This window comes from Panthera pardus, unplaced genomic scaffold, assembly GCF_024362965.1.
Source record: "Panthera pardus isolate Hobbes unplaced genomic scaffold, ASM2436296v1 HiC_scaffold_11, whole genome shotgun sequence".
NCBI classification, from domain to species: Eukaryota; Metazoa; Chordata; class Mammalia; order Carnivora; family Felidae; genus Panthera; species Panthera pardus.
In genome coordinates, this window is record NW_026526666.1 from 44,164,049 (window position 1) to 44,189,081 (window position 25,033).

The following is a 25,033-nucleotide window of genomic DNA, read 5'->3' on the forward strand; positions in this document are numbered from 1 at the left end:
AATGCTGCAACACTTAACCTATTTACAATAAACCCTAGCCAAAACACTTCAAAGAACAGAAGCCATGTCCTGATATTTGAGAAAAAGACATGCCTCTGTTTGGTGTGGTCTAATTCCCATGGAGTTTACAAGCATATAGCATCTGAAGTGCACCTTATTGTCAATGCCCCTGACAGCTGTGCAGAGTTGAGAACACATAGTTCCCATGTCTCTCACATACCCAAATGCTGGAAAGAGGAATGAGAGTAGCTGTTTGGGTGACAAGAGAATGAATTCATTTTCCTCTCACTGGGTTGTCTATTGGTCTTGTTAGGGTATGTTACTGACTCTAGAATAATATCAACTGTTTTCTTCAGATTGCAATATATGGCAAAAACTTCTGCATGTCAGCAAGAGAGGCTTTCAATCTGCTGATGAGAAATGTTTTAAAGTAAGTAAGTAATCAGGTTGAATTTGCAAAAGACAATTTGGTGAACCTTGAGCATCATATACTTCACATGTTATTTAAAGTGATGGTGGTCTTTTAGACATGAATATTATCTTTCGATTTGATAGATTTAAATCTACTCTCTCATACTATTTCTTTTTATATCTTAGAATTGTTGCTTCCCTCATTCATCTATATCTTCACACCCACTTGCATTTTATACATTTTTATTATCCCCACTACTCAAGAAATTCTCTACACGAACATCATGTTTCTGGCAATTTCCCTCTCCCAAAATTGACAGAGTCTGAATAGCAAAACCAGGGAAGATATGAAACATCCTCAGGAGTCAGGGTGTTTTAGGCTTCAAAATAGGCTGACACCAATAGTGCCTGACAATGCCATCTTCTGTTTACTTCATCAAAATTAAGTCAGAACTTAATCCCCAGAGGCTGTCTTCATTCCTTGCACTGAACAAATGCCAAATAGAATTTCCATCAAAGACATATCAAAATGAGCTCAAAAAATTTAAATGCTTAAAATTTTTTTTAGTGTTTATTTATTTTTGAGAGAGAGAGAGAGAGAGAGAGAGAGAGACAGAACCTGAGCAGGGGAGGGGCAGAGAGAGAGAGAGAGAGAGAGAATCCGAATACAGGCTCCAGGCTTTGAGCTATCAGCATAGAGCCTGATGCGGGGCTCAAACTCAGAAACAGCAAGATCATGACCTGAGCTGAAGTCAGACGCTCGACCAACTGAACCACCTAGGCACCCCATGAATTATTTACTTTAATAAATTTCAAGTAACAAATGTAATTTAAACACAAAATTATACTTTCTTTTTTCTGATTCTTAGAGTTGCAGTTATGGATAACGTTACAGACTTTGTACTAATCCTGGGGAAAATTCTAGTTACTGGATGTATAGGTAAGTAATAATAATAAACATAACTTTAGAAGGTATTAGGAGAAACTCCTTTACTACAAAAAACTATTCCTTTGCAAGTACATAATAGACATGTTCTGCCTTTCCAATGTAGGTGTGCTGGCCTTCTTACTCTTCACACAAAGATTGCCAACGATTATAGAAGGACCAACATCTTTAAATTACTACTGGGTACCTTTGCTGGTAAGAGCTGGTGTCTTACTTCAGGCTTCTATAACAAAAATATCATAGATTGGGTGGCTTAAACAAGAATTTATTCCTCACAGTTCTGAAGGCTAAGAAGCCCAAGATTAAAGTGCCCACAGATTCAGTTCCTGGTGAGAGCTCTCTTCCTGGTTTGCAAAGGGACACCTTCTCATTGTATCGTAATATGGTGGAGAGAGAGGTCATCATCTCTCCTATCTCCTCTTACAATGGCACTAATCCCACTGATTAAGGCCCAGCCTCATGACCTAATTACCTCCCTCAAACCTCACCTCGAGATAACATCACATTGGGGATTAGATTTCAACATATGCATTTTGAGAGGTCACAATTCATTCATAGCAACTGGGTAACACTGACTGATTGATCAGAGATGACAGAAGAAAAAGCAAAAAGGAATTAGAAAAATAAAGACAGCTAACATTATTGGTCTTACTTCGTGCCAAGCCTTATTCTGCTTTAGACGGTATTCCTTAGAAACAACCTCTGAGAGAGAGGATTGCATGTGGAAGGTTTATTACGAAGTGCTCTCCTGAGATACCCTTGAAAAAGGAAGTAAGGAGGCAGACATGGGCAAAGGAAGAGGCTGACCGATGCTGCATTTATAGCTGAGCCCTCAGACATAATTACAGGAAGTTCTGACAAAAGAATTTGCATGCTGCATCAGGCAGCTGTTGGCCAGGGGTCGTCCCCTAGATGGGGCTATAAGCTTGGGTGAGGCAGTCCCTGCAGTGAGGGCAATTCCTAATGAGGGAACCTGCTCAGTCATCAGCAGCCTACATTCCTAACTGGGGGATAGATGCAGCAGCTGGAGAGGACCTGGGAGGAGCCCTGCAGTATGTATAACAATTAACTCACTCCATATGTCAGAGCCCTGCAGTATCTATAACAATTAACTCCATATGTCATAAATATTATTGCTATTCACATTCTTCCCTTGCCCACCAATAACTTTTTATGGGAGGCAGCAGGCACAGTGAGGTTAGGTAACTTGTTAACTGAGAGCCTCACATGTGATTCAAACCTAGGCAGTGTGTTACGTTAACTCCCATGCTTTACTGCCTTAAAAAAAAAAAAAAAATTGGGATATTTTTGGTGGGCATTTGGGATAGGGGTAAAACAACTGGCAGGTAATCTAATACATTTAAATCCCAGTACAAGGCACCCAAAAACGTTACCATTGGATTTCCTTGGTCTTTATATTGAAATATTTTCTAACATAGGGTACTTCAAAGTTTCTCTTCATGACTTTCATTTAAAGCTGCATTATTGTTCTTCTGGCTGAGTTAATAACATCTTCATTTTCTTTACTCATTTACAGACAGTCATTATTGGATCTTACCTAGTTGCACATGGGTTCTTCAGCGTCTATGCAATGTGTGTTGATACAATTTTCATCTGCTTCTGTAAGTTTTCAGTATATGTGTTTCCCCCCTTTGGAGAGTAACTGAAAGATAAGAAGGTTAAGACCCATGTCCTTAGCTGGCTTGTGGATTTGCTATGACCTGGCTGCAACTACCAAATAGTGCTTATTTGAAAAGAGACATTGTTTAGTAGATGCTCTTTAAACCTTAACATCTGAGAGAATGGAGTTTGCAAAGCACAGCAGGGTCAGCCACTGAAATGAACCTCAGGCTTCATGGCATGGTGTTAGTACTTTCAAATTTAGTATTTCTTAGTGTTTTCAAATTTATGATAATGAGTGGATTCTCTTGTGTTTTATTAACAGAACTGAGAATATGACTGGGCTTTGAGACTGGACTTTAGGAATTCTTTGAAGAGAGCCTTTATAGATTCTGATAGAGCCAAGCTGGCAATGGTTTCAAAGACACATACAGCCAATTCATACTAGACAGATAGGATTCATAGAGGAGAATGCCCACGAAACAGATCAGTTCTGATGCTTAGAGTTAAAATACTTCCTATGAACTTTGATCACTGACTTTGCTGTGCTTCTGGGTGGCATGTGTAACTCAGAATGGATAGGTTTTCTATCAGTATCTCCTCTTAAAATCCCTGGAGAACCTAGCACCTTAGGAGCTTGATCTGGCCTTCACTTTCAGGCTAATAAAGTAGGCTCTGAGGATGAAAGAACAAACTGTTAGCCATACAGCTGTACCTTCTGAGAGATCATTTCTCTGGCACATTGCTCTTAAGAAAAGCAGAGAAAACATTCTGTGAAGGCATTATTGAGTGATCCAGTTGAATAAAACTGACTATTTATTTATTTGGGGGCATAACTCACAAGGAGACACAGAACCTAAAGCAGGCTCCAGGCTCTGAGCTGTCAGCACAGAACCCGACACGGGACTCAAACTCACAAGCCCTGAGATCATGACCTGAGCCAAAGTCGGATGCTTTTCTGACTGAGCCATCCAGGTGCCCTGAAACATGGCATCTTTTTTACATTACAAGGCAATGAGAAGTCTGGTCCCAGTACGAGAAAACAGTAGTAGTTGTAGATGATTATTAATGTGATCCATACTAGGCATCCTAACAATGTCTCAAATGGTAATAACAATATAGATATATGATCTATCATATAGAAATATGATGAAGGTGAAAGAACAAAAATGTTCAGTGTCCATCATATTCCCCCCCTAGCTTTTCATTTTGTATGTAAGGAAGGTCACTATGAAGTCTAATGCAAAAATCTAAATCATCCAACCATTCCCAAAAGATAAGGATGAAAAATAATTTAGATTTATTCCATAAATCCATAATTATCCTATATGATTTTATATATTTCTTATCCTTTGTCATAATAAGGACTATGAATAACAAAATCTTTTTTAATATACCAGTGAAAACATAGAATTAAGTTGTACTTGTATGTTTATTGATAGATATTATCTGCTGCAAATTGCATGTAGCTTTTAGGAAAGCTAATTACATGCTGACTTGTCTTTGCTTCTCAGCATCCTTCTGATGCTTTCCCTGAAACACCCAATATGTGTTAGTGAACACACCATCATTTAATTACTAGCCTAGGCACAATAGGAAGTTAAATTCATGTATTACGTGAAGTCAGAGAACATTAGTTTTCTAATGCAATCTGAAGGGATTTAAAACAGGATGCCTTATATAGTTAAGTAGGACAAGAACTGAACTAAGTGACAAGAGGCTGGATCCTCACCTCATTCCGATTGCCTCAGAGCTTTTGACTTCAGGAGGATCATTTCGTATAGCCGGGCCTCCCGTTTCTTCATCTGTAACATTAGGGTGTGGACTACCATTAAAAGTGACTTTGAACTCTGAAAATGAATTATTGTTCTACATTTATCACAGGATCATACACTTTTTGTTCAGATTCATCTCCGAGGATGTGACATTTTACTGTTCTGAAATGAACAGTCACCACTGAGAGATAATACTTTTGAAAGGACATGAAAGATCTTATTAGCCTTTACACTACCAAAATAAACCTCTTTGAGCATTGGGGGGGATTTAGGAAGTTTTAGTGCTTCCTGTCAGAAGTTGAAATTTCTTACTTTGTCGAGCATCAGCAACTTAATGGTACTAATTTGTCTTATATTTGACTTTCTAACACTAATTTCTCTGATTTTTCCCTGTTTGACTCTCCAATTTCTAAAAATATTTAATTGTGCTGCCGCTTGCTGCTTTTGCCTGCTTTGGCTGCTGCATATACAGGTGAAGATCTGGAAAGAAATGATGGATCCACAGAAAAACCCTACTTCCTAGCCCCTACCCTGCACGGAACTCTGAACAAGATGCAACTAGTTTCCCAGAAGCAGAAAGAGTAGAAAAGCTCCAAACAGTGACATTCATTTTTAAATAGAAGTTTTGTAAATTAGATCATGTGTAACTCAAAAATGAGGCTTTTGAGTCATGTGAAATTTCTATGCTTATTGCTGAAAAGCCAGAACCTGGTACCACTTGAGGTGACAGACATTTGATGACAGTAGCCTCTGTGAACTAGGATACTTTATAGACTGTGGTCCCAGCCGAAGAGCAAGGTGTAAATGTCAAACATATTTTTAAAGCCTATAGCTGAAAGTGTTTAAAACAATACTTTTATAACTCAGAGTGCTGTTTCCCATTGCAGCACTTTGATAGCCTTTCTTTTTATAAATGTGTTTGTAAAAGATATTCAGGCAATTTTTGAAAGCACTATAAATGTATCGTCAATTAGCCATAAAAAAGATTGATGGAGTTAACCAGCTTATGGTACTAAATTTGTAAATATGGTACTATGCCTATATAGCTGCTCAAGCTAGTGGACAGCTATCTAAACTGTGATTAAATTTGTATTCATGTTTCTCTAGGAAGTATATTTCAGTACATGATTCAAGACCATAATATACATAGAGATGTTAATGTTATGCAAGTTCCATAGAGAGCATTATTAGGTAAAAATTACTGTGAAACCTTCATAGCCCACTTCATTTTAGTGTAATTATATTCATAGTGAAGCTGAATCTGAGTTCTGGAATACCATTTCCAATGATATGAACCTCTGGCCACTGTGAAAATGTTCTGAACAAAACTGAAATGGCCATGTAATGCATGCCTCTTGTCTCTAACCCAAACAGAGACAAATTCCTATTTCCCTATTCCTGCCATATAGAAAACTGGAATGGATTTGTTTCAGAAGAGTGATTATGTCTTTTATAAGCACACCTGTTTTTATAAGCAAACCTGTTTTTCTAGATTAAAGACATTGTTTGGCTTCATTCTACAAAAGGTTTAGTTTGAGTTCAACTTTGGGGAAAGAGAATAGATGAGTAAGACCTTCAGATTTTACTCTAAGGAAATATACCTAAGCACTCCATAGGTACCTTGTCTGGTACCTTTACAGGGGTATATACTGTGGGTTAGGAAATCTCCCTCAGAGCTTAGCAGGAAAGTTATTTTTATACTCCACCCCTGCTGGCCAGAGCAACAAGTTGGTTTCTGGCAACCATCCCCTTAGTCTTTGTATGGTGGAGCAAAGCATAAATCAGACACTCAAGCACTTTTCCTGCCCAATCTCTGTGTGCACGTTTGTATGATTTGGCTAATGGTATAAAAGTTACCCCAAAAGGAACACTTAATCAAGGAGTATTGTTTTGGCTTTTACACTAAACTTGTGTATAAGAATTATTTAATTGTTGACAGAAAGGAACGTGTTGATCTAACATTTTGATCTAAATATGATCCATGAATTTTTATTAAAAAGAGTCAGAAATGTATCATTGTGCCACAAGTTAATATAAAAACTAATTTCTTTAATGATTCTGAAGTATGGGAACCTAGATGTAGACTAACTCTGTGACAGCTTAAATAAGGAAGATTTTCAAAACAGTGGTCTTTATAACGGCCACCATCTTGTTCTTAGTTTCTTGAGAGCATTATAGTCAAAAGTGTCACTTACTTGTCTTCACATCTTGACCAAGGGCCTTCCTCACTCTCATTCTCCTTGAATCATAATTCAGAGAAGAGTGATAATCTATCTTTCTGGATGGTTATAATTATTAGTCAATAGTACAGAAGTTACAACTGAGATCTAGTAAATAGTTACCTCTCAAGTGTTGAAAAGTGATAGGAAATAAATCCCCTTTCGGAGTAGTCTAATGTTGATACATAATCATGAAACAAAACAATTTTAATTGTTTTGTATGCATCAGAATCGCTCTGAGAACTTGTTATAAATATAGATGCCTGTGCCCCTTCCTTAAGAAATTCTGAGATGTTGTATTTGGGTGCAGGGCAGCTTGTGAATTATTATAAAATTCTCTAGCTGATTCTGATACACATAAAACTTGGAAAATCACTTGAATAAAATACAAATCAACATGTGAGAAACTGATTGGCTTATTTTCTCCTTACATTCTTGGCTGTTCCAGGAGTTAGAAAATCAAGACAAAGATTAATTTGGAGACTTCTAATAGTCACAACTTCTGCATTTAGAATCTTAGACTAGATGGGGCCCGTATATTAAATATTTAACATTATATATGCTGGTTAGACCAAAAAATTCACTAGAGTAAAAGTGTTCACTGCCTAAATGGAGGCACATTCTAAAACTGGCTATATTTTAAGGATATAACCCGTTGGTGCAAATCATAGGAAAAGGAATGCTGTTTGGCTCAATATTTTTAAATAACTTCTTTACTACTTAGAGATTCGTCCTTTAAGTGTAGAAGTTTTAACTATATATGGGCTTATTTCTAGTCAGAAAAAATATTCCCCACTAGTTACTTTTTGTGTAATTGATAGTAAAAATGAGTATTGTTTTTGAGGGGGAAAAATAGAAGCTGTTATCTTACAAAGCAATTAAAGTCATAACTGCAAAAAACATTTTTTTCAAAACATGCAGTTTAAAATATACTGAAATTTCACAAATCTTATTTTTTAAAACTATGCTACATAAATTGTTGATTGCAAAACAAAAGAAATTTTGACACATATGGTAATTTGGGAAGTGAATTGAGTACATACTACTTTTCAGGAATTTGAAGGTGAATTTAGAAATTCCTGGGGGATTTTTTTTTTTCTTTTTTAAGTTTGCTATCCAAAAGAAGGTAAAAGTTATTTCCTCAATCATGCAACTGAGAAGCATGCATATTGACAGAATATGAGCTGGTACACACAATGAGATAATATTTTACTAACATAATAACAAGGGCTGCTTGTTTTCTCATAGGTATGTTTACAATAATGTTGATGCCAAAACTGTGCTATTAAAAAAAATCTTAAACTGCTGTAAAGCAAGTATGCAGTAGATGGCGACGTTACTTCTCTTACAGTTTTGCTTTGATATTTACTCTGTGCCATTCTTCCTCCTAGTGGAAGATATGGAAAGAAACGATGGTTCTACTGAAAGGCCCTATTACATGAGTCAGTCTCTCCTGAAGATTCTGAACGAGTCAAGTATGCAAACTAAGAAGCCTTAGAAGTGCAAACTGTGGTCATCGTGCAGCGGTGTGTTACCAAATCTTCATCTGCTGTGTCTGCACAACGCTAGCTTCATAAGTGCTTTGTGTTGGGAACACTGTATTCATGACCTTGTTGGCTTTTATTTGCATGTTTAATACCAAAGCTTATACTGTAATATGTGAAGCCATCTGAAGTCGCAAGGGAATTGTTAATAACATGGTACATTTTTATACTAAGATCTTCTGTTTTGTAATTCATTTTTAAATAGAGTGGCTTGGATGTTTTGAAAACACCAGTGAATATGTTCATATTCTTTTAAATACTGGATTGAAAAATGATACATTATTTGAATCGATATCTCCTAATATATTTTTTAAATTGCAACTAAAAGACTTCTGCAGGGAAAATTGGTAAACAAACTGAAAGAGAAAATTTTAAAGTTTTCCCAACTCCCGTTTGACAGTAAATTGGTAAAAGGACTGCCTGCTCCAGATTTTGCTCTAAGTATAGAATGTTTCCTATTAAACAAATTGCCAACCATCCAGCCTTTACTACTTCGTCCTCTCTGACAAAGTGCCTTACTGGCTGTTTAATATTACCCAGCTTTTGTGGGCAAGTTTACAAACATCGTTTAAACACACACACACACACAGAACCTGCAATGTTTAGTGATTGAAACAAGTCTTCTTGCATTTGTTTCCCTCTTAGCTCACTGACTGGAAACCACTTGTCATTTCAGAATGTTTGAGATCCTAGTGACTATGTAGAGTACGTTTTGCAGCATAAACAATTTCCCTTGCGCCTAGTGGACATTCACAAATGTGTACTACACGCAAGAAAAAAAACCTGAAAGGATGCTTGTTGATCTTTTTTTTTTTTTACACTAAAAGTGAGAAGTTTAAAAATCTAATCTTTTCTATAGTAGATCTTTGAAAATACAATAGGTGTAAGACTACATTTCTCAGTGTTTTTATACAGTTTGGAAAGGGACACTTTGAAAAATTATAAAGGGAAACTCTACCCCTGCAAAGGGTGCTCATAGCTGTCATGTACTGAATTAGCTCTGTTTTAAATGATTATTATCATCAAGGAGTGTTCTATGTATTTTATTTCATTTTCTAACTTTTGATATGAAATAATCAGTTTATTTATAATGTTAACTTTTATTGTGCTAATATAAACAGAACATAATTTGTAATTAAATTTTAAATAATTTTACTAGTACTACTAACTTGAAAGAAAATGAATTCAGTTTGTTACTCAATGTTAAAGTATTTACCCCAAGGGAATGTCCATCAAATATGATAATTTGTGAAAGCTTTGAGAATCAACAGTAAGTTACTGTCAGCTTATCTATGATCACATTTGTTTGAATGTGACTTTAGATATTCTTTTATGCCAAAAAAACTCACATGAGCACATGACAGTCTGAGCTCTATAATCATTGTGCTTCTGCTGTGCAGAAATATTAGGAACATATTGTCTAAACATCTTTGATAACTAAAATGTTTAATAATGAAATTTGATGTTACTCATTGTTTTAAATGTTTTTTTTCTTCTAATAAAGATTTAGATAAAAAAAAACGTTTTTATTTCTTTAAGCTAGAAAATGTGAAAAGCTTTAGTGTTTAAAACCTACCATAGTATAACAGAATCTTCTCTTTATCAACAAAGGTGATTTTTTTTAACATCTAAATTTATCTTTTTAAAAATTTCTATTTTTCTCTAGCTGTGCACTGATTGTGAGATCAAATAATGGAAACTGATAATTTATCTAAAGTAAATATATCAAAACGAATGGATAAGAGATGGATTTTTTAAAACCCAGTGACCTGAATTAGTTGGTCTTTGTTTTAATTTGCCAAAAGTTTGCTCTGTCCCTCCTTTGGTTTTACCAACATTGTATGAAGCAAATTTCATCATTTTAAAGACAGGGATGAATTTAGAGAACCTACAAAATGTCAACACTGACTAACAATAGTTTCCCAAAGCAAGATTAAGTAGACCTATCACTGTTTAACTTAAGCTAAAAGATTTCTTAGGTCTAGCTATTCCTTGACAAATATGTAAGAATCTATTTTTTAGTTGAATTATGTTAAATCTTCAAAATTAATTTTTTCTTTAATATTTAAAAGATTTCTTTAAATGAAAACATAAAACAATATTCTTACATTTTTCAATGTCCTTTTAAAATGTTACAAATTGAATTAGATATTAATTAATGATTCTTATTTAAAATAAAGATATAGTTTGGTTTCCAGAAGAAATCTAAATTCTGCTTTAAATCTTATTAACTCCTACTTTAGATGATAAGGAGCTAATCATATTTCTAAATAAAGTGTTTGAAATTGGATTATGATTAGATGTTTTTGTGTCGCCTACAAAGTTTAAAAAGAATTTGTGAATCCATACACTAAAATCACAATATTAAAGGTTCTGGGGGATTGCCAGGCATAATGTAGTTATTATTTAAACTAATATTGGAAAACAGGCTCTGTGCAACAATTTTGTATTTTTCTTTTACTATATAGCTGAACAGCACTCATTCCAATGTATGTTCTTTCACTTTTACAAGTGGTGCCTCAGGAAATTGCTCTTAAACTCTAACCAGGCACAATAATTATCTCCAGTATTATCTGGTTCTGGAGTAGGGAACATGCTTTATAAATCAGTCTTTGTTGGCATAAGATGGGACAAAATTGAACTAAAATTATTATTGCAGACCATGATATATGAAATGGTGTCTTGACATTCTTTCCAGTTTCTTGCAAATATTATCCTTAAGTGTTTGCAAATGTTTGTTTTTAAATTATAGGTATAGGATTATAAGAATACAATTCAATAAATCATAGATGAAAAGAAATGGCTTACTGATATAACAGGAATAATTTACTTTTCCAAAGTAACTTTCCATAAACCATGTTTTTTGTCCTGGAACTAACATGGATATTGAAGACTTCTCTCAGGATCTAGCTGAGTTACTTATGGCCCTTACTAATCTATCACCCCCCAGAAAACAAAGCTAACCCACATTAAAAGAAATGTGACTGATTCGTTCATGAAAATTGAATACCACATTATACAAGGCTTGGACATCAGAGTAATGTCAAGGTCATGGACCCTCTTAAATTTATCAGGTCAAATTAACCAACTTCTCCACCACTTTCCAAATTCCTACAAGAAAAGGTAGCCAAAATGGCACAGATTCTGGCAATATCTTCTCTAATGGTTTCTATGCTGGGAAGAATGGAGTCTGTTATGTGACACATTTAAAAGCAATCAGTTTGAAAGTTCCAGGGAAGATGGCAAAGTAGCAGGATCGTAAACTCACCTCCTTCCAGGGATACAAGTAGATAATCCCCACATCAGTGTAAATAACTCAGAAAACAACCCAAAGACTGGCCCAACAGACTATCCCTAGCTAAATGCAGAGAAGAGGCTATATCAAAGAAGGTAGGAAGGACAGAAATGCAGTTTGGAGCTAAAGGGACCCACAGAACTGTATTTGGGAAAGAGGGATGCTATAAGTATGGAGAGGGGAGAGGAGAACTTCACACCAGGCACACCAGGCATGGGGAACCCACACAAGGATGAGGAATCTCTAACATCTGGCTTTGAAAACCAAAGGGGCAGATTTCACAAGTTCTTACAGTCAGTGGGGTTTAAAACCTGCAACTTTAAATAACAGCAGGCTTGCCTCTGGAAGAATTGGGAGGGCAATAGGAATCTGAGTCCTCACCCTTAAAGAGACAGCACAACAAATAGCCCCAGAGTACAGCACAGATGCTGAACTTTGAAAAGTGCCTGGGGTATACCAGAGGGAGACTTATTTACTAATCTCAGAGCCTGTGCTGAAGGGGCAGGGATCTTTGGGAGGCTTCAGGAACAAAATTGCCAGAGGGTACCATTTCCCTTCCCTACCTCTCAGACTAGATAAACAGACACCTGCAGAAATGAGCATAGTGTCAACACTATCTAGCTTGCTAACAATGTGCACCACCACTGTATGCTTCTGTAGATTTGCCTCCTCCAGCTCAGCAGGAGTTTTGCCTGGCAGCTATAGGTACCCTCCCATAGCAAACCGAGGGACCTTGCTAGCACCACAAGCCCTGCCTCCACACTCTGCTGCAGAGTTGTTCCCTTTAGCCCTGCAGCAACAGTTTATAAAGCAGCTCCAGGTCCTCTCCCCCAGCAGACCCACACAAATCTTGCTAACAACATGCACCCTGCCCCATATTCTACTGCAGACTTGTCCCCTCTGATACATCCTTTGCTGAAGCCCATCTAAAGCAGTGCCAAAGCCCGGCAGTACACAAGCACCCAACAGGGGCCAGAACTACTCCAAAGTGACTCCTGCTCCAGGGAGAGGGGAAGATAATTACCAATCCAACTGCAGCCCTAGCAAGGGACTGGGGCAGACTTCTTATCTGACTGTAGGCCCCACCTACCAACAAGAGCTTCTCAGAGGGAAACAAGAAAAAGGACCATGTGGTTTGGTGCTACTGCATTTCTGGCAAATGCCTAGTCTGATGAAAGTCAAGCCCAAGGCCACCCCAGATTGGACCACTAATGATGCATGTTCCAAACCCTGCCCACAACAGGAAAAGGGAGCTATTACAGATGAATGGACAAAAGGCAAATGCAGCTCAACCACAACAGTAGGATACACACAACATGGGAGACACCTCTGAAGCACCAGGTTCTGGGGAACAGGCAACACTGCACTGTAGGCCACTGCTTTCAAGAGCAGGAGACATAGTACAAGGAAACAGAGACAGCTAAAATGAGGACACAGAAGAATATGTCTCCTAAAAGAAGACAAAACCACAGCAAGAGACCTAAACAAAATGGAGGTAGGTAATATACATGCTAGAGAATTTAAAGTAATGATCATAAAGATACTGACTAGACCTGAGAAAAGATTGAAGGACCTCAGTGAGACCCTTAACAGAGAGAAAACACAAAAATGAACCAATCAGAGACGAAGACTCAATAATTGAAATTAACATTATAATAAATAGAATAAATTCTAGAATACAGGAAGCAGAAGAATGGATCAACAAACTAGAGGACTGAGTAATAGAAATCAATCAAGCTGAAAAGAGAGAAAAAATAAAAAATAAAAATGTCTTGAGAACCTCAGCAACACTATTAAGTGTAACAACATTCCCATTATACAAATCCCAGAAGGAAAAGAGAGACAAGGTGGGGGGGGGGGGGAGGGAGGGCAGAAATGTATTTGAAGAAACAATAGCTGAAAATTTCCCAAATCTGGGGAAGAAAAGAGAAATCCAGATCCAAGAGGCACAGAGAGCCCCCAACAAAATCAACCCAAGGAAGTCCACACCAAGACACATTTTAATTAAAATGGCAAAATGAAGTGATAAAGAAAGAATTGTAAAAGCAGTGAGAAAAACAGTTACATACAAGGGAAACCTCATAAGGCAATCAGCTGATTTTTCAGCAGAAACGTTGTAGGCCAGAAGGGAGTGTCATGATATATTCAAAGTGGTGAAAGGGAAGGATCTGCAGCCAAGAATACACTACCCAGCAAAGCTATTATTCAGAATAGAAGATAGATAGCTTTCCAGACAAATGAGAGTTAAAGGAATTCATAACCACTAAAGGGGCCCTACAAGAAGTGTTAAGGTGAACTCTGTAAGTGGAAAACAAAAGTCATAAGAAAGAGTAAGAAAAATAGGAAGCACAAAAGCAAAAAAAAAAAAAAAAAAAAAAATTTAAGTGCATCTGTAAAAATTGGTCAAGTGAAACACAAAGGATGTAAAATATGATACCAAATACTTGAAAAGTGGAGGGGAAAAGAGTAAAGAATGAGATCAAAATTAAGTGACCATCAGCTTAATATAGATTGCTATAAACAGAAGGTGCTATATATAAAATGAATGGTAACCACAAATCAAAAAACAGTAATAGATATGCAACTAGAAAAACAAGAGAAGAACTACCAAAACAACCATAAAACAAGTAACAAAAAGGCAATAACTATACACATATCAATAATTACTTTGAATGTAAATGGGCTAAATGCTCCAATCAAAAACATAGGGTGACAGAATGGATAAAAAAGTTGTACTTATCTATATGCTGCTACAAGGGACTCAATTCAGACCTAAAGACACATGCAGAAAGTGAAAGTGAAAGGATGAAGAAACACTTATCATGAAAATGTAAGTGAAAAGACAGTTGGACTATCAATACTTGTATTGGACAAATATGCTTTAAAACAAAGATGGTAACGAGGTAAAGAAGGACAATACATAATCATAAATGGTACAATCCAACAAAAAGATATAAAAATTGCAAATGTTTATGCACCCAACATGGTGGAATCAAAATAAATAAAGCAGTTAATAACAAACATAAAGGAAGTAATCACTACTAATATAATAGTAGTAGGGGACTCTAACAGCCCACCTACATCAATGGATAGATCATCCAAGCAAAAAAATCAGCAAGGAAACAGTGGCTTTGAGTGATTCATTGGATCTAATTCATTGGATCCTAGATGGATCCAACAGATATATTCAGAACACTGTATCCTAAAACAACAGAATACACATTCTTTTCTTTTTTTTAATTTTTTTAAGATTTATTTATTTTTGAGAGACAGAGTGTGAGTGGGGGGAGGGGCAGAGAGGGAGACACAGAATCTGAAGCAGGCTCCAGGCTCTGAGCTGTCAGCACAGAGCCTGACACGGGGCTCAAACCCACAAACTATGAGATCATGACCTGAGTTGAAGTCAGATGCTTAAACCACTGAGCCACCCAGGCACCCCAAAACACATTCTTTTCAAGTGCACATGGAACATTCTCCAGAAGAGATCACATATTAGACCACAAAACAAATCTCAACAAATTAAAAAAAAATGGAAGTCCTACCATACATCTTTTCTGACCAAAACACTATGAAACTAGAAATCAACCACAAGAAAAAACCTAGAAAGCACAGAAATAGAGGGAGATTAAATAATATACTACTAAATAATGAATGGGTCAACCAAAAAATCAAAGAGGAAATAAAAAAATATATGGACACAGATGAAAATGAAAACACAACAGTCCCAAATCTTTGGGATGCAGTAAACCTGTTCTAAGAAGGAAGTTTATAGCATTACATGTCTGTCTAAAGAAGCAAGAAAAACTGCAAATAAATAAACTAACCTTACACCTAGAGGAACTAGAACAAGAAGAACAAAGTTGAAAAATCACTAGAAGGAAATAATAAAAATTAGAACTGAAATTAACAAAATAGAAACTAACTAAATAAATAATAAAACAGACCAATGAAACAAAGAGCTGCCTCTTTGAAAAGATCAACAAAATCAATAAGGTTTTAGCCAGACTAAATAAGAAACAGAGAGAGGACTCAAATAAATAAAATCCTGAATGAAAGGGGAGAAATAACAACTGACACCACAGAAATACAAAAGATTGTAAGAGAATATTATGAAAAGATATGTACCAACAAACACAACCTAGAAGAAATGGATAAAGTTCTAGAAACATATAACCCCCCAAAATCGAATCAGGAAGAAAAAGAAAATGTGAACAGACCAAATACCAGTAATGAAATTGAATCAATAATCACAGAACTACCAGCTAACAAAATTCCAGAGCCAGATGGCTTCAGAGATGAATTATACCAAACATCTAAAGAAGAGTTAAAAACCTATTCTTCTCAAACTATTCAAAAAAACAGAAGAGGAAGGAAAACTCCTAATTCATTCTATGAAGCCAGCATTACCCTGACACCAAAACCAGATAAAGACACTACAAAAACACAGAACTATAGGCCAATATCTCTTATGAACACAGGTGCAAAATTCCTCAACAAAATACTAGCACACAATCCAACAAAACATAAAAACAATCATTCACCACAATCAAGCAGGATTTTATCCCTTGGGATGCAATGTGATTCACTATTCACAAATCAATCAATGTTATACATCACATCAATAAAAGAAGGACAAAAACCATATGATCATTTCAATAGATGCAGAAAAGGCATTTGACAAAATACAAAATCCACTCATGATAAAATCCCTCAACAAAGTAGGATTGGAGGGAACACCTCAACATAATAAAGGCCATATATGAAAAACCCACAGCTAACATCATACTCAATGTTAAAAAACTGAAGGCATTTCTCCTAAGGTCAAGAACAAGACAAGGATGTCCACTCTCACCACTATTACTTAACTAGTACTAGCAGTCCTAGCCACAGCAATCAGATAAGAAAATGAAATAAAAGGCTGGTGTCAAAAATAGTTTAGAATCCCTCTCTGTGGAGATAAAAGAAGTAAAAGCTAGTCAGGATGAAATAAAAAAATGCTATAACTGAGCTTCAATCTTGATTGGATGCCACAGCAGCAAGGATGGATGAGGTAGAGCAGCAAATAGGTGATATAGAGGACAAAGTTATGGAGAATAATGAAGCAGAAAAAAAGAGGGAGACTAAGGCAAAAGAGCACGATTTAAGAACTAGAGAAATCAGTGACTCATTAAAAAGGAACAACATCAGAATCATAGGGGTCCCAGAAGATTAAGAGAAACAAAAAGGGATAGAAGGGTTATGTGAGCCAATCATAGTGGAAAGCTTTCCCTAAACTGGGGAAAGACATAGATATTAAATTTCAGGAAGCACAGAGGACTCCCATAAGACTCAACAAAAACTGACCATCAGCAAGGCATATCATAGTCAAATTCACAAAATACTCAGGCAAGGAAAGAATCATGAAAGGAGCAAAGGAAAAAAAAGTCCTTAACCTACAAGGGAAGATAGATCAGGTTTGCAGCAGACCTATCCACAGAAACTTGGCAGGCCAAAAAGAAGTGGCAGGATATATTCAATGTGCTGAATCAGAAAAATATGCAGCCAAGAATTCTTTTCCAGCAAGGCTATCATTCAAAATAGAAGGAGAGATAAAAAGTTTCCCAGACAAACAAAAATTAAAGGAGTTTGTGACCACTAAACCAGCCCTGCAAGAAATGTTAAGGGGAACTCTCTGAAGGGAAAAAAAAAAGATGAAAAAAAATATCAAAAGCAACAAAGACTAGAAAAGACCAGAGAACACCACCAGAAACTCCAACTCTACAAGCAACATAATGGCAATAAACTCATATCTTTCAGTACTCACTCTAAACATCAATGGACTAAATGCTCCAATCAAAAGACATAGGGTAACAGAATGGATAAGAAAACAAGATCCATCTATATGCTGTTTAGAAGAGACCCACTTTAGACCTAAAGACACCTTCAGATTGAAAGTAAAGGGATGGAGAATCATCTATCATGCTAATGATCGACAAAAGAAAGCCAGAGTAGCCATACTTATATCAGACAATCTAGACTTTAAAATAAAGACTGTTACAAGAGATAAAGAAGGGCATTATATCATAATTAAGGGGTCTATCCACCAAGAAAACCTAACAATAGTAAACATTTATGCTCCAAATGTGGAAGGACACAAATACATAAATCAGTTAATCACAAACATAAAGAAACTCATTGATAATAATACCATAATAGTAGGAGACTTTAACACCCCACTTAACAACAATGGACAGATCATCTAAACATAAAATCAGCAAGGAAACAATGGCTTTGAATGACACACTGGACCTGACTTAAAAGATATATTCAGAAGATTTCATCCTAAAGCAGCAGAATATGCACTCTTCTCTAGCACACATGGAACGTTCTCCAGAATAGATCACACAGTGGGACACAAATCAGCCTTCAACAAGTACAAAAAGATCAAGATCGTATGGTGCATATTTTTCACACCACAATGCTATGAAACTAGAAATCAAACACAAGAAAAAATTTGGAAAGATAATAATTATAGACCAAAGACCATCCTACTAAAGAATTAATGGGCTAACCAAGAAGTTAATGAGTAAAGTAAAAAGCAAATGGAAGCCAATGAAAATGATAACACCACAGCCCAAAACCTCTGGGACGCAGCAAAGGCAGTCATAAGAGGGAAGTATATAGTAATGCAGGCCTTCCAAAAGAAGGAAGAAAGGTTTCAGATACACAACCTAACCTTACACCTTAAAGATCTGGAAAAAGAACAGCAAATAAAACCCCAAACCAGCAGAAGACAGAAGACAGGAAATAATGAAGATTAGAGCAGAAATCAATGCTATCGAAACCAAAACAACAACAACAACAACAACAAAAAACAGTGGAACAGATCAATGAAACCAGGAGCTGGTTCTTTGAAAGAATTTTTAAAAAATGATAAACCCCTAGCCAGTTTGATCAAACAGAAAAAGGAAAGGACCCAAGTAAATAAAATCAAGAATGAAAGAGGAGGGAGAAAGTGGTTCCCTTCCTGGAGAACTGCATGATAGCACAGAATCTGCCTGCGTCCGCCACCCCAGGTGCAGTGGCTAGGCTGAGGGCACAGTCTGCAGGAGGATAAGGCAGCTGTTTCCTGGGAGTGCTGTGGGAAAACACAAAGCCTGCTTGCATCTGCCACTCCGGGAGCTTGGTCTCACAGCAAGGGCCACGGCTCTCGTCCGCAATAGAAGTCAGTTCTCCCTGTAGTGTGGTGGCACAGACAAAGCCAGCCAGGACCACACATCCTTGCATTGAGAGGTGCTTCCCCAGTGCCAGAGTGCATGGAGAAAGAATTTGAATCCTAGCCAAGTGCAGGGTCAGGGGAGTTGGTGGAGCGAGAAGGACTGCCCCTGTCTGCGCCCGCTGCACAGTGAGGACAACTCAAACAGAGTCCACCAGGTCCTGCTCCATGGAGAAGACACTGGGAGAGCACCATTCCCGCTCGCCCCCCGCCCCCCCCAAAGGCGGGGCCTCAGGGATCACTCCTGGGGCCCATAGTGGAGGTGGGTCCAGAAAACACCAAACCACACCCCCTTGTACTGAGTAACTGCATATTCACCGGATCGGATCGCAAAGACCCTGCAGACAGCTACTACCTGCAAGCAATGTAGCATTGCGTGGATTAACTCTAGGTCAATTCTGGATATATAGATATATTCTCCGCCCCACCCCCCATTTCTCCTCATCTCTTCCCTCCCCTAGGCTAGTTACCCTGGTTATTGGTCTGTCTAAACAGGCATATTTAATTCATTGTCTTGATACATGTTCTACACCTCCTTCTTTACACTCCTTTCTTTCTCTCCAGAATAATTAAGCCATATAGTTACTTTGAGTAATTTTATCTTTGTCTCCTTTTCCACGCCTCCTTCTTTACCTTTCTCTCTCTGGATTAAGCCATTTAGTCGCTCTGCCTAATCAACGTTTACTCATCCCCTGCACCGAGTCATTTCTCTTTTTGTATATGCTCTACTATCAGCACTGCCTCCACCCTCTTCTTTACCTGTAGTCAGTGTTTTTGGGTTTTTTGTTTTTAGTCTTTAGGTTTTTGTTTGTTTGTGTTATTTGTTTGCGTGTTTGAGTCTCTTTGTCTCCTGTTTATCTGTTTTCCTTTACAGGGCTACACCAAGGAATAAATCAAAGCACACCTGGTGAGGGGTACAAAATATACTATGAGTAGGGTAATAAAATAACCAAAGTCACAACAACAGAAAGCAAGTAACAATCCCTGAAAAAACACCTCCTGAAGGGCCAGACCCTGGACAGTGTATGAGCCTCCATTAATATAGCAGTGGTTGCAGGTGCAGAGCACAAAGCTTTTAATATGCATAAGGGACAGAAAACTAGCCAAAATGACTAAACGGAAGAATTCTCCTCAAAAGAAACTCCAGAAAGTATCAACAGCTAACGAATTGATCAAAACTGATTTAAGCAATATAACGGAAAAAGAATTTAGAATAATAGTCATAAAATTAATCGCTGGGCTTGAAAAAAGCATAGAGGACAGCAGAGAATCTATTGCTACAGAGATCAAGGGACTAAAAAATAGTCATGAAGAATTAAAAAATGATATAAGTGAGGTGCAAAATAAAATGGAGGTGGCTATAGCACAGATGGAAGAGGCAGAGGAGAGAATAGGTGAATTAGAAGATAAAATTATGGAAAAAGAGGAAGCTGAAAAAAAGATTAAAAAAATCCAGGTGTATGAGGGGAGAATTAGAGAACTAAGTGATGCAATCAAACAGAACAATATCCATATCATAGGAATTCCAGAAGAAGAAGAAAAAGAGAAAGGGGCTGAAGGTGTACTTGAACAAATCATAGCTGAAAACTTCCCTTATCTGGGGAAGGAAAAACGCATTGAAATGCAAGAGGCACAGAGAACTCCATTCAGATGTAACTTGAATCCATCTTCTGCATGACATATCATAGTGAAACTGGCAAATTACAAGGATAAAGGGAAAATTGTGAAGCAGCTAGAGATAAACAGCCTCTAAATTACAAAGGTAGACCCATAAGAGTAGTGGCAGACCTATATACTGAAACTTGGCAGGCCAGAAAGGAATGGCAGGAAATCTTCAATGTGATGAACAAAAAAAAATATGCAGCCGAGAGTCCTTTATCCAGCAAGTCTGTCATTCTGAATAGAAAGAGAGATAAAGGTTTTCCCAAACAAACAAAAACTGAAGGAATTCATCACCACTAAACTAGCCCTACAAGAGATCCTAAGGGGAACTCTGTGAGTCAAATGTTGCAAGGACCACAAAGTAGCAGAGACAGCACTACAAGCATGAAACCTAGAGACATCACAATGACTCTAAACCCATATCTTTCCATAATAACACTGAATGTAAATGGACTAAATGCTCCAACCAAAAGACATAGGCTATCAGAATGGATAAAAAAAACAAGACCCATCTATTTTTTGTCTACAAGAGAGTCATTTTGGACCTGAGGACACCTTCAGATTGAAAGTGAGGGGATGGAGAACTATCTATCATGCTACTGGAAGTCAAAAGAAAGCTGGAGTAGCCATACTTATATCAGACAAACTAGACTTTAAATGAAAGGTTGTAACAAGAGATGAAGAAGGGCATGATATAATAATTACAGGGTCTATCCATCAGGAAGAAATAACAATTATAAATGTCTATGCGCCAAATATGGGAGCCCCCAAATATATAAAACAATTAATCACAAACATAAGCAACCTTATTGATAAGAATGTGATAATTGCAAGGGACTTTAACACTCCACTTACAACGATGGGTAGATCATCTAGACACAGGATCAATAAAGAAATAAGGGCCCTGAATGATACACTGGATCAGATGGACTTGATAGATATATTTCGAACTCTGCATCCCAAAGCAACAGAATATACTTTTTTGAAACTTGAAATCAACCACAGGAAAAAGCCTGGAAAACCTCCAAAAGCATGGAGGTTAAAGAACACCCTACTAAAGAATGAATGGGTCAACCAGGCAATTATAGAAAAATTAAAAAATATATGCAAACAAATGAAAATGAAAATAGAACATTCCAAATGCTTTGGGATGCAGCAAAGGCAGTCCTGAGAGGAAAATACATTGCAATCCAGGCCTATCTCAAGAAACAAGAAAAATCCCAAATATAAAACCTAATAGCACACCAAAGGAAATAGAAGCAGAATAGCAAAGACACCCTCAACCCAGCAGAAGAAGAGAAATAATAAAGATCACAGCAGAAAACAACAATATAGAATCTAAAACAACAACAACAACAACAACAACAACAACAACAACAACAACAAAAAAAACAAAACAGTAGAGCAGATCAATGAAACCAAGAGTTGTTTTTTTGAAAAAATACACAAAATTGATAAACCTCTAGCCAGGCTTCTCAAAAAAAGGAGGGGGGGGGGAAGACCAAAATAGATAAAATCATGAATGAAAATGGAATTATTACAACCAATCCCTCAGAAATACAAACAATTATCAGGGAATACTATGAAAAATTATATGCCAACAAACTGGACAACCTGGAAGAAATGGACAAATTCCTAAGCACCCACACACTTCCAAATTTCAAACAGGAAGAAATAGAAAGTTTGAACAGACCCATAACCAATGAAGAAATTGAATCAGTTATCAAAAATCTCCCAACAAATAAGAGTCCAGGACCAGATGGCTTCCCTGGGGAATTCTACCAGATATTTAAAGCAGAGATAATACCTATCCTTCTCTAGCTGTTCCAAAAAACAGAAAGGGAAGGAAAACTTCTAGACACATTCTGTGAAGCCAGAATTACTTTGATTCCCAAACCAGACAGAGACCCAGCAAAAAACTGGCCTGAACTACAGGCCAATATCCCTGATGAATATGGATGCAAAAATTCTCAACAAGATACTAGCAAATCGAATTCAACAGCATATAAAAAGAATTATTCACCATGATCAAGTGGGATTCATTCCTGGGCTGCAGGGCTGGTTTAATATTTGCAAATCAATCAATGTGATACATCACATTAATAAAAGAAAAGATAACAACCATATGATCCTGTCAATCGGTACAGAAAAAGCATTTGACAAAATTCAACATCCTTTCTTAGTAAAAACCCTCAAGAAAGTCAGGATAGAAGGAACATACTTAAACATCAAAAAGCATTTATGAAAAGCTCACAGCTAATATCATCCTCAATGGGGAAAAACTAAGAGTTTTCCCTCTGAGATCAGGAACATGACAGGGATGTCCACTCTCACTGCTGTTGTTTAACATAGTGTTGGAAGTTCTAGCATCAGCAACCAGACAACAAAAGGAAATCAAAGGCATCAAAATTGGCAAAGATGAAGTCAAGCTTTCACTTTTTGCAGATTACATGATATTATACATGGAAAACCCGACAGACTCCACCAAAAGTCTGCTAAAACTGATACATGAATTTAGCAAAGTTGCAGGACACAAAATTAATCTACAGAAATCAGTTGCATTCTTATACACTAATAATGAAGCATCACAAAGACAAATAAAGAAACGGATCCCACTCACAATTACACCAAGAATCATAAAATACCTAGGAATAAACCTAACCAAAGATGGAAAAGATCTGTATCCTGAAAACTATAGAAAGCTTATGAAGGAAATTGAGAAGAGACAAAGAAATGGAAAAACATTCTGTGCTCACGGATTAGAAGAATAAATACTTAAAATGTCAATACTATCCAAAGCCATCTACACATTCAATGCAATCCCAATCAAAATTGCACCAGCATTCTTCTTGAAGCTAGAACAAGCAATCCTAAAATTTGTGTGGAACCACAAAAGACCCCGAATAGCCAAAGTAATTTTGAAGAAGAAGACCAAAGTGGGAGGCATCACAATCCCAGACTTTAGCCTCTACTACAAAGATGTAAGCATCAAGACAGGATGGTATTGGCACAAAAACAGACACATAGACCAATGGAATAGAATAGAGACTCCAGAATTGGACCCACAAAAGTATGGCCAATTAATCTTTGACAAAGCAGGAAATAATATCCAATGGAAAAAAGACAGTCTCTTTAACAAATGGTGCTGGGAGAACTGGACAGCAACATGCAGAAGAATGAAACTAGACCACTTTCTTACACCATACACAAAAATAAGCTCAAAATGGATGAAGGACCTGAATGTGAGACATCAAAACCCTAGAGGAGAAAGCAGGAAAAAACCTCTCTGACCTCAGCCGCAGCAATTTCTTACTTGACACATCCCCAAAGGCAAGGGAATTAAAAGCAAAAATGAATTATTGCGACCTCATGAAGATAAAAAGCTTCTGCACTGCAAAGGAAACAATCAACAAAACTGAAAGGCAACTGACAGAATGGGAAAAGATATTTGCAAATGACATATCAGACAAAGGGCTAGTATCCAAAATCTAAAAAGAACTCACCAAACTCCACAACCAAAAAACAAATAATCCAGTGAAGAAATGGGCAGAAGACATGAATAGACACTTCTTAAAGAAGACATCCAGATGGCCAACAGGCACATGAAAAGATGCTCAACGTCACTCCTCATTGGGGAAATACAAATCAAAAGCCTACTAACATATTACCTCATGCCAGTCACAGTGGCTAAAATGAACAAGTCAGGAGACTATAGATGCTGGAGAGGATGTGGAGAAACGGGAACCCTCTTGCACTGTTGGTGGGAATGCAAACTGGTGCAGCCACTCTGGAAAACAGTGTGGAGGTTCCTCAAAAAAATAAAAATAGATCTACCCTATGACCCAGCAATAGCACTGCTAGGAATTTACTCAAGGGATACAGGAGTACTGATGCATAGGGGCACTTGTACCCCAATGTTTATAGCAGCACTCTCAACAATAGCCAAATTATGGAAAGAGCCTAAATGTCCATCAACTGGTGAATGAATAAAGAAATTATGTTTTATATATACAATGGAATACTATTTGGCAATGAGAGAGAATAAAATATGGCATTTTGCAGCAACGTAGATGGACCTGGAGAGTGTTATGCTAAGTGTAAAAAGTCATACAGAGAAAGACAGATACCACATATTTTCACTCTTATGTGGATCCTGAGAAACTTAACAGAAGACCATGGGGGAGAGGATAGGGGAAAAAAAAGTTAGAGAGGGAGGGAGGCAAACCATAAGAGACTCTTAAAAACTGAGAATAAACTGAGGGTTGATGGGTGGTGGGAGGGAAGGGAAAGTGGGTGATGGGCATTG

The 25,033-nt window shown here is 37.1% G+C and overlaps 1 protein-coding gene across 5 annotated transcripts in view; it reads left to right on the plus strand.

Annotated features, from left to right (window-relative positions):
• SLC44A5 (solute carrier family 44 member 5) overlaps positions 1-8,690 on the plus strand; it is a 377,137-nt gene extending 368,447 nt beyond the window's left edge. For 4 of the 5 annotated variants that reach the window (XM_019448853.2, XM_019448852.2, XM_053893793.1 and 1 more), the window contains 5 exons: positions 357-430; positions 1,281-1,351; positions 1,464-1,552; positions 2,895-2,979; positions 5,225-8,473. In XM_019448853.2, the coding sequence (XP_019304398.1) occupies positions 357-430; positions 1,281-1,351; positions 1,464-1,552; positions 2,895-2,979; positions 5,225-5,337 (432 nt within the window). In that variant the 3' untranslated portion in view covers positions 5,338-8,473. Of the gene's footprint in view, positions 1-356; positions 431-1,280; positions 1,352-1,463; positions 1,553-2,894; positions 2,980-5,224 lie in introns of all 5 variants that reach the window. The other variant, XM_053893795.1, reaches the window with a different exon arrangement.
• The last annotated feature ends 16,343 nt before the right edge of the window (positions 8,691-25,033 follow it).